Source organism: Anneissia japonica, unplaced genomic scaffold (genome assembly GCF_011630105.1).
Source record: "Anneissia japonica isolate Jap-2015-1 unplaced genomic scaffold, ASM1163010v1 scaffold287960_len3192837_cov198, whole genome shotgun sequence".
NCBI lineage: Eukaryota > Metazoa > Echinodermata > Crinoidea > Comatulida > Comatulidae > Anneissia > Anneissia japonica.
Window position 1 is genome coordinate 2,058,511 of NW_022712725.1, and position 10,934 is coordinate 2,069,444.

The 10,934-nt window shown below is 29.7% G+C and overlaps 1 protein-coding gene across 6 annotated transcripts in view; it reads left to right on the forward strand.

Moving 5' to 3' along the window:
• LOC117108062 (ras-related protein Rab-27A-like) overlaps positions 1-7,503 on the forward strand; it is a 41,914-nt gene extending 34,411 nt beyond the window's left edge. For all 6 annotated transcript variants that reach the window (XM_033249920.1, XM_033249921.1, XM_033249923.1 and 3 more), the window contains exon 5: positions 2,777-7,503. In XM_033249920.1, coding sequence (XP_033105811.1) covers positions 2,777-2,975 — 199 coding nt within the window. In that variant the 3' untranslated portion in view covers positions 2,976-7,503. The remainder of the gene's footprint in view (positions 1-2,776) is intronic.
• Positions 7,504-10,934: the final 3,431 nt, after the last annotated feature.

Here is a 10,934-nt window from a genome sequence, read left to right on the forward strand (position 1 = left end):
ATAAATGGGTACCTGGTGGGGTTGCCTGCTCCAGCAACAACACTTAGCATGAGGACCCAATGACCAGGGAAAGGAACTGCGCTTTATAACCACAAGGAAGAGGCGCATTATAAATGCCAGTACCAGTACAAAGTGTCCATTCATGGAGATACAATTCCGTATTCTTTTCCCATGTCCCTGGTAAAAAGTGGCCTCTTTAAAAATTCCTTTAAGTGACTGTTAGGTAAAACTGGTCCCTAGTGTTTACAAGTATGGAAAAAAGAAACATAAAATTAGCCAATTATTTAATTGAGTTCAAACAGAAGTCTAAATAGTGGAATTAAATGTTTCATGAAAGTCTTGAAACATTACTATTCTTTTAGTTTTAAAGTACTATATACTGTAAGTATTAAGATATGTTGAGTACTCTGTGATGGATTGTCTTTTTCAATTTATTTGGAATTAATTTTTGAATTAAAATGTATGGATATTAAGGCAGAATATAATATTAGATATCGATTTTCACAATAAAATTTGCATAGCATAACTGTGATTTAAAATGACACTGACACCTTATGCACTGACTTTTTTTCAAATGGAATCCTTAAATGGCAGCTGTATAAACTTGGCCAAATCCCTTGTAATATAAATAGTATTCTGCATGTTGCCAACTTAATCTCATCGCAATATGAATATCTTGAAGTGTGGTAATCTTAAAATTCTGTGTCTATATTTCATGTGTTATCAGTGTAATCCCTTAGGAAAGAAATGTAATTCTGTAGTATCAGTGACATATTTTGATGGTTGTATTTTCTAAATGCCCTATGTATGTCAACACACCAAATTCTTCACTGTAATCAAATATCACATTGAAATGTGCTGGTATTAGATTTAACAGTATTTGTTAAGATGGTATGTAAAAACAACTTTGAAGAAAGTGATATCAGCCATTATGATTTTTATATTTCAAACTTTATATTGAGGAATGAAAATGATAGAATAAAACTTGAAATTATAGAATGATAACTTTCATCCGTTGACCCACTGTTCTTGAAGTTTGTTTCATAAGTTTGTTTGATTTACTGTTAGATGTTGTCTAAACCTGTCCCAGTATTGAGAAAAAAAAAAGATGATGTCCAATAAATTGCAGTACAGTAAGTGGTAATCCCTTTCACGAGTTAAAATACATTGAAGATGCTCTACATAGTAAACTGAGAGTTAAGGAGTAGATTTGTTTTTGGTCATGAGGAAAAAAAAAATCCTGTTACCATGACAGGATTTGAACTCGAGACCCTGGAATTGATAGGCAAGCATCTTAACCACTGAGATGTATTATATCATTGGGAAAATTATATTAAGATAATATATTTCTTCCATGATTGTAATGAACTACTGTGTTAATACGACAGGTTGAATAACTACACATTAATGTAACACATTGCCATGTTTCTTTTAAACTCAGCATTTTTTATTCAACACTGGTTTTAGCATTGTGAATGCATTCAAGATTAAATTACTTTATTGCTTTTTGAGCCATAAAAGGCTATTACCTTTATAAAACAAACATTAGTCAACCATTAAAATTAAGCAGTGAATGACACAAACTTTCACTAAATTGCATAACATGGACAATTTCTTGGAACGCTAATTTAATTAAGTAAAAATTCAGAAATTGAAGAGCCACATTAATATTGACAGAAGTGATATTGGCAAGATCAAATGCCTCGTCGTAAGATGGACTGAGAGAGCATGCCATGAAAGATATTGAAGGCGTAGGGTTCGCGCAGGGTTCGAGCAGGGAAGGAAGCAACTCTTGTATACTTAAAATCAACTGATTCAACAGAACGTATCATTTGATCATTATGGATGATACTCCTGCACTGCACTACTGTAGCCTTTGTAAACTTGGCAAGCATTGAAGGACAAGTTATATCTCATAAACTCGGCTTAAAACTGAAAAGTATTGATCATGTTGGTTGGTTGCTTCTTAAAACATCGGCTTTTTTGTATCTCAAACATAGTCTGCTTGGTTTTATTTCACAAACATGTTTGCTTGGTTATATTTCAACCTTATCAGCTTAGTTGCATTATATCACCACCATTTCTGCTTGGTTATAACTTAAAACATGGCTTGCATCCTTGTACTTTTGGATGTATCTGTTTTTCTGTTTGCATGTTTTAATCAATTACATGTAGTATCAAACCTTTCCTGATTGGTTAAATCTCACAAGCTTGCCTTTTTTAGGTAGAATCGGAGGACTTGCAACAATTTGTATATTAGCCTTGTTTAATGTCGTAAACCTGCCTGCTTGATTGCATCTCACAAACCACTCTATCCTTGCCCGTATTCGTTGACTCTCACAATGTTCTTGTTAAGCTTCATGTCATTTGCATTAACTAGAGATCCTATGGGAATCATCCTTGTTGAATAATGCGCCTCTAATCTGTGGAACAAATTGTCTGCTGGTTCTTAATGATCACTAAATACAGCAGCCTCAAATGGAAATGTCAAATGTGCTCTCTGGATCTTAGGAATCAATTTGACATTAATGTACCTTTGGGACTAGACACCAGCAACCTTTAAGTGTTCAGAGGTTGAATCACACAACTTTTGCCGCTTGTTTATCTATTGTATTTTTAAATTTTAGGCTTTTTTGAAGATCGGTACTTAGTTTTCCCTTTTTATTACTACCCTTGCATCAAAAAATTGATTTGTTTATAGTACTGTAAAAGTGGTTTTGTGTCTAAAAAATTTCACATTTAAACACATTTTTTTTTTCCTAAATTTCATATTCAGATTGCCATACTTTGAAACGAGTGCGAAAACAGGTCATAATATTGCCAAAGCAATTGAATGTCTCTTGGACAATGTGATGTTACGAATGGAAAGAAGTGTCGATAAGAATCAGTTTCCAAATTTTGTAGCGAACAACGGCAAAAATGTTCCAATGGAGTTAGACGAAGCAGGAGATCAAAGGAGTAGTTGCGCATGCTAGACAACTATGAAGAAATCAGAACCACCAACAACTCACCAGTTTTTAGAGAAAACAATTTACATACTAACCCCTAACATGTTCTTTGCGATAGTTTTGAACTGCGAAACAATCCATTTCCATGCATACATTCTGTTGGGTAAATGTTTTCTGTACATGTTATTTATTCATAGACCTATATAACAAACTTCATGAATATCAGTATTAAAATCCTACTTTCAAAGTTTTCCAAAACCAAAATTTCCAAATAGCAGAAAACATAATACATACTGTAATGTGTATTTTTGGGTTTTCTTTTTCTCTTACATTTTTAAAAATCTTACACTTGCCCATACTTGAAACCAAATTTTTGGAAACTAATTTTTATAAAAGCTTCATAAAAGTAGCATGCAATTTCAAAACAAATTGCTTATTTTCAAAATAAATTTAAGATGTAAAGAATTAGAATATTACTTAGCCACATTTAATTAAAGAATTATATTTGTTTTTTTTTTACTAAATTTACATTCTGACAGTACTTGAGTTTTCGCCTTATGTGCTTGAAATATTTGAATAATACAAAAAGCAAATAGTATATAAAATGCTAATTCTTAATTGCTGTATTTAAATCTAATTTGTTCTGAAGACTTCACATTATAACTCAAAATTACTACTCAATTGTGAAAAAGTTACAGTAGTTTTTCAGTTCAACAATTTAATCTAATAAAATTCAGTAATCAACTATTTTGATATTTTGAATGTAAATGTGTTTTGCAACTTACTATACCCGTGATGGTAGTAATTCCATTTTTTTTTTGTATTGATAACTTTAACATTTGAATATACTTCATGCATGACTGGGTTCTTTGTAGGAGACATGAAGGAGAACCATAATACATTCTCCATTTTTGTAAGATATCTAAATATTTAATTAAGTACATTAAACCTATTGTGCCCAGAAGTAACAAATTGTTGTGGGTGCTAACAGAAAAGAATTGTGAGAGAGCAGCAGAAATGTAATGGTTGGATTGGTTTTGGAACAGGCACTGAAAACATCTAGGCTAGTGAATGTGTTAATGTGTTGACGAATTTGTGTACACAGTTGCTAGATGTCGAATTCTGTTTAATTTTGCTTAGCCTTGCTTGGTTTGCAAATATTTTAATATCGTGACCTGTATGCTATTCAGTATGGGATTGATTGGCAATTGGTTATGATATGTCAGCATACAATGATATTCAATCTCCTTTTAAATGTTTTGTTTAACTGGGACTTTTCTCATAGTTTGTTGTATTCATAAGAAGTCATAGTTTTGAGTACTGTAGTGGGAGGTTTTGCTGCCTTAAAAAGGATTTTTATACATTGTTATTTTGATTGATTTTGGATTAATGGTATTTTGAAAATATGTTCCTCCTGAACATATGTACCTGAAGAAGAAAAGCTTTGCGGGATAAACAGCATAATGTCATAGACCACCACCATCAATATTGATTTACCTATACTAAGCCTTCATGTCCATTAAATATTACATACATCTCCAACCTACAAATTAATATTGATATGTTAGGTAAAGTGTGTCATAGGTTTAATGGGATTATACACTGCCTCAGTCACTGGGTTGAAGATCTTAACATGTTTATATTTTAAACATTATTGGCAAAATTATTGCAGAATTTAATTACGGTATAATAATTACGGAATCCAAACTATACAGTAAGTCTGTATAAATGCAAGGAAAATGAATAATGCATATACACTATCAATCATTTATAATAATACTGACAACAATGGGAGGACAGATGATGCTGGAGGATGTTTTCATTCTGTAATAAATGGTTGTCAAAATAATATTTTAGTACTTAGTTAATTATCATGTGATTGCACAGAACTGGCATTAGGAAACCCAAGAGGAATAATGAATATAAAAACAAAATAATTCAAAATAACAGTAATAGGAAAAATTGGAGGAAACATATTGCGATGTCATTTGTCTAAAGCGACTATGTCATGCTATTTGGCAAGTATTGGCTGTGACACAGTGTATCTTGTAGCCATCAATTCACTAAGAAAGTATAAAGCATATTGAAAGAACCTTGAATGTCTATGCTCATCATAGTGAACTCTAAGTTCAAAGGTCAAAGTGTATTCAAGATTCATGGATATTTTTTTCTTGGTTGTTTTTTATTGATATAATGTATGTGTCATGTATTCATAAATGCGTATTCAATTTATTTTTAAATATGCAATTTAATTTCAAAATATATATTTCTACACAGTAATTTTTATTCTATTCAATAGTCTATTATATGATGTTCGTATATACTGGTATGTAAAAAAGGGGAGTGATATAATATTTGATCAATGTAAGATCTACATAATGTGTATGTTACTGTAATGTGTATTAATATGAGTTATTAATGTGATCAATTGGGATAACAATTTTTGATAAATATGATGGGAAAGCAATATTTTGTCAATATGGCATAAAACTAGTTAATGGGATAACAAGAGTTAGTCATTATAGCCATAGAGCGTATAAGATAATAGTTTGATTATGGGATAGCAATAGTTTAATTATGGGATAGCAGTAGTTAATCAATGTATGGAATAACTATTTAGTTAGTAAATAATATTGGATAATGATTTTGATCAATATGAGAAAAGTATTTGATTAATATGGTTAAACAATATGTGTACTGTATGGGATAACAATAGTTAGTATGGGTTAACATTTGCTGAATATGGGAATAACACTATTTGATGAACATTTGAAATATTAATCAATGCAGTATGGTAATATCTGATCAATATAATGAGATAAAAGTTTGTTTGGTATGAAATAATGATAATTGATCATTATAAGATAATGATATTTGATCAATATGGTATATTGATAATGTACTCAATATTAGACATTAATAACTATTGTAATTTGTTATTAATATTCAATATTGAAATGTGGGTATTGAATATTGACTTGATCAATATGGATATTGAAACATGATGAATATGGCATATTAATACATGGTCAATATGGAATATTGCAATAGAGTACATAATCAATATCTGGTATTGATGTGGTAGTAATTTTTGACCAATGAGATATTGGTGTGTGATCAAATCTGAGGTTGATATTAGAAGTTATGAAATGTGGATATTTTGCCAATACAGTTTATATTTATCGATATGGGATGAAAGAAATCTGATTTTTGATCAGTGTTTGATATAAATATTATTTAAAATTGTTGCTCACACAACTTTCTTGTAATTACATTCCTTTCTGTATATATGGTGGTTATTTTTTGTGAAATTGACTTTATATAAATAAGATTGTATTTAAAACAATAAAATAATTATATTACATGGTGGATTTAAATTATATTAGATATTTCTGAAAAGATTTCTTTTTTTTTAAATATAGAATTTAAATAGAAATTACTGAATTAGATATTGCATTCAGGATTGGAAATAATTATACTATATAATTATTATTATTATTATTATTAATACTGTAAAACAGATGAAATATGCCTTTGGTTGTGGAATGGTAGTTGATACTATAATGGTGGATTGCTAATACTGTACAGCTGCACCGGTGGATATCAAATATTGTGTTGTGATGCATCTATAGCTAATAATCTACAATTAATGGATATCAGATACTTCTCTGTGGTGGATAGCTGATGCTGTACTACAGATAAATGTACTATGTTAGATATGGTAGCTACTGTCCCGTGGTGAATACCTAATACTGTATGATGGTGAACAACTAATACTGTAACAGAGAATAGCTGATAATGATGGTTGATATAATATACTGTACTACTACTAATGTGGATAGCTGATACTGTCCAATGGTGTACTCTATATCAGATAGTGTGCATCTACTGATTGTTGGATTTGATACAGTAATAAAATGGATACTATGCTATGACGAACAGCAGATTATATTGCAGATGCTGTGTTTATGGTGGATACTATAGATATATCAATTCATGAAGTGGATGGAAAATGCTACATCGTGCCATATGAGGCTGGGAGTGGGTAAAGCATAATACAGGAATAGGAAAATTTGATGGTGTTGGTAAAATGGTAAAAGGGAGCACATGTATACATACCTTATATTGTATATGGAAATAAAATGTTTATTAGAAGTAATTAAGTTTCATAATGTGTAAGTCACTAATATATATTTTGACTTCTACCATTGTTTGATCGTATTTATCACTTTACTTCAGGATTGTTTGTAATGCGTTATCATTTGTGATCATATTACTGTATATTCTTGATATAAACCAGGGTTCTAATAACAGATGTAAATTTCTTTCTTGGATTTATCTTGTAAATGTTCTCAAAGTAAAGACATTGTACATTCATCTTACAACATCATAAAGAAATTATGATTTGGTGTACATTGATACTCGTATTATATGCCTTATACTAAAGTATTAATCAACGTTTGCCATTACGTTTTTAACCATATTAATATAGCGGGTGAGCCATCCAGCTTATCCTAGAAGATTGGCTGATTATAATGTTTAAAGATGTTTTTAAGATGTGTTTTTGATTGTGATAAAAAATTGTGTTATCTACCAAAGCTGCTCCTCTACTATATTGAAACTATTCCTTCACTGTTTGCTTCATTTTTATTGGTAATTTTTATGTCACATGGCAAATCTATTGAAATAAACATCACATATTTTTTTTTTTTTTACATTTTTCTGTTGAAGTGTAGGCCTATATGAAGGTGTTTTTTTTTTGTGTAATATCCACAAAACAATTTTTATTGTATATTTTGATTATTGTTACAATTATCAAGATTACTATTATCATCATTAATGTTATTTTTATTATTATATTAATATTTGTTGACACATTATTGTCGTTTAAAAAAAAAAAAAATTATTATAATTTATCAGTTGTTTTTAATATTAAATCTACTTAAAAATGTTAAGTGGTACCTTTCCTTTCCACCACACCTTTGAAATGAACCCAAATTTAACACTAATTTAAATAAGGTAATTAGTGTGATTAATTACTCTAAAAAAGTTGTTCTTATTTGGATCCCACCTTATTATCCTTCGGTGCTAACCTAACTCAAACATGTTTACGGCGCCACTAACTTTGGGCCATAGAATTGTTACACTAACTTGTACAGTGTACTGTATTTTTTTTGGTCAAATATGATATTATACTCTACTCATTTCAAAAATTGTTTGCATGTTTTGTACAATTCTGTGTGCATGTGACTGCAATTTTCAACTACCGTAATTGAATTGATTCGTAAATATTAAATCAGCTTCTCAAATAAAAAATGAACTTGGAGATGGTGATTGTTTATTGTGTGTTCTGTCTTGACTGTATTGGGACAGGGAATGATCTAGACTTGCCACAAGTCTCTAATTTATTGATTATTTCTTGTATTAGATAATTTTGAAGAGCGCCACCAGTGTCGGTTTATGTCAAGAATGCCAAGCAAATAAAGTAATATGGAACACCATTTTCACTGATTTTCACTGATCTTTTCGTTACATGCTTAATTCAAACAGACCATGATTGTTTTATTTATGAGTGTTATCTTTTCCAATTTAGAAAATTCGAACGAAATGAATTATGTTGGTTATATTATGTTAAGCAAATTTTATGTTTAATTGGTTTTGGTTAGATGATTCTGCTTCTTTTGATTCTGAGCTAAAATTAAGGCTTATTTATATAGGAAAGACAACATTTCAATGAAAAAGTGAAAACATATTCAAGATTGAATCATTTTAAATCCTTTAAAAATTAGTTTAAATTAGAAAATTATTTATTATTTATAGATTAGATTATAGACGTATTTTAACAAAAATTCAAATTGGCATTTTAGATTTAGAAATAGAGGCAGATGGAATATGGTGAACAAAAACAATAGAATATGTAAATTATGTTCAAACCAATGCATAGAAGATGAATTTCATTTTACTCTAATATGTTATACTTTAATATGTTTTACTTTAATACGTTATAATGATACAGTATTAGGAAAAACCTAATTCCATCTTTCTTTTATAAAAATCCAACACTTTTTAAGTTTAATGTCAAATAATCGTAATGTTTTATATAATTTATCAGAATATCTGTATTTCGCTTATATAAGAAGACGTGATTTACTTTCTTCTGTTCTCTAAATTTTACTTTGTTATGTAAAGGGGCCGGAGGCCTAAAATACAAATAAATGTCCTAGACTATAGGGGTCTACTTGCTTGATTACTTGCTTGATGTTTTTGGGTTGGTTGGTAAGCTTTTAGCTTATATGACCCATCCAAAACTTCTTACACGATTCATCAACAATAGACGTTTGGGGTTTCAGTGAATGAAAGTTCTTTAGCCCATAAAATTCAATGAAAATATGATTATAATAATTGTCACAATGTATACAGGATGTTCTCTAAAATGTACTTCCTGAAAAAATACTTGTATAATTAATTACTTTAATCTTATTGTTATTAGTTTTTTATTGTTATTTTCTAGGAACGAACAAACAAACAATTAAGACAGTTTAGGAACTGGAACCCAGTCTAGGAATGATCCTAAATATAGCTGTACATGAGCATAAATTTCTTTGCAAACAACCACAAATAATTAGTTTTGAGGCTGTTTACACTTGAGTGCGCTGGAATATTTTAGGTTTTCACCTTGCAAGTGCTGGCTGAGCAAAACAAATCAAATAACCATTAAGATTGTGTAAGCTTGTTAACGATATGGGTAAGCTCATCATAAAATTCCACCGCTTTGAATGTGGTTATTGATGATTGTTTTGCGAAGGTGACACTTCACAAATTTCACAAATTATACCGTAAACTTTAAGAGAACATCATCAAAATACCATTAAAAAAACCAAAAAAAAAATCACATTAAAGTAACAAGAAGTACATTTAACAATACATCAAGAAGATAATAAAAATTAGCACAAATAGGACAGCTACTGAACATTTTTAAAAGGATTAGAAACATTTAACACTCAAAAGCAACAGCAAACACAAAAACTTACAGCAGTGAATTTGATGATTAATATTAAAGGGCAACACTCTATCATACAAAAATCCAAATATATATATAAAAAATCATAGAACCAGTTTTATGGGTTAGCCGTCAATCATCATTGATGATTGTGAATTATATTATATTAATATTTATATCTAATATATATATATACTGTCTCTTATACACATCTAGATGTGTATAAGAGACAGACAGGGTACTGAATGGACCACTACACCGGGATGTTTATAAAACATCACCCTTTGTTGTATAATCTAAATTTGGAGGAAATAATATCACTAATTATTATTATATTATTATTAATATTATCACAACTATCAAAAATCTCGTAGGCATATTAACTAAAAAATAATTAATATGATAATACAATTATTCATAACTTGTGGATTATCACTTACAATACTTGAAGACTAGTCAAATCACTGAATACACCTAGTCTTAAATTGGTTATTTCGTTACCATTCAACCACCTTTAAAACAAAAAACACACTTAATAAACAATATAATTCTTAAGCAAAAGTAAACTATAAAATAGTAAAGTGTTACCTGTAGTAAAGATGTTGCTTTCAATTGGCCCTGCGTTTTACTCCTTTTTCTCCTGAATTTGCTCATAATAAACTACGCTTATTATGCCTGACAACAAAACTTATTTCATGTAGAGCATTAGTACCATATTAGTTATAGTGAAAAGTTAAAATTATTTTGGAAATAATAATATTTTTTTAACCGATAATTGAGCTGTAACCAGTATATGTAACCGACATGATGATACTCCTTTTACATAGGCTACCGGTAATGCATATAAATTCATTGCGATCAATGTTTTACGTGAAATAGTTAATGTGTGAAAACGATGAAAAATGTTGTGAAATTAATTATTTGTAAAGTAATATATTCTTGGTATAGAATCATAGTTTCCAACCGTCTCGAATCGTGCGGGACGG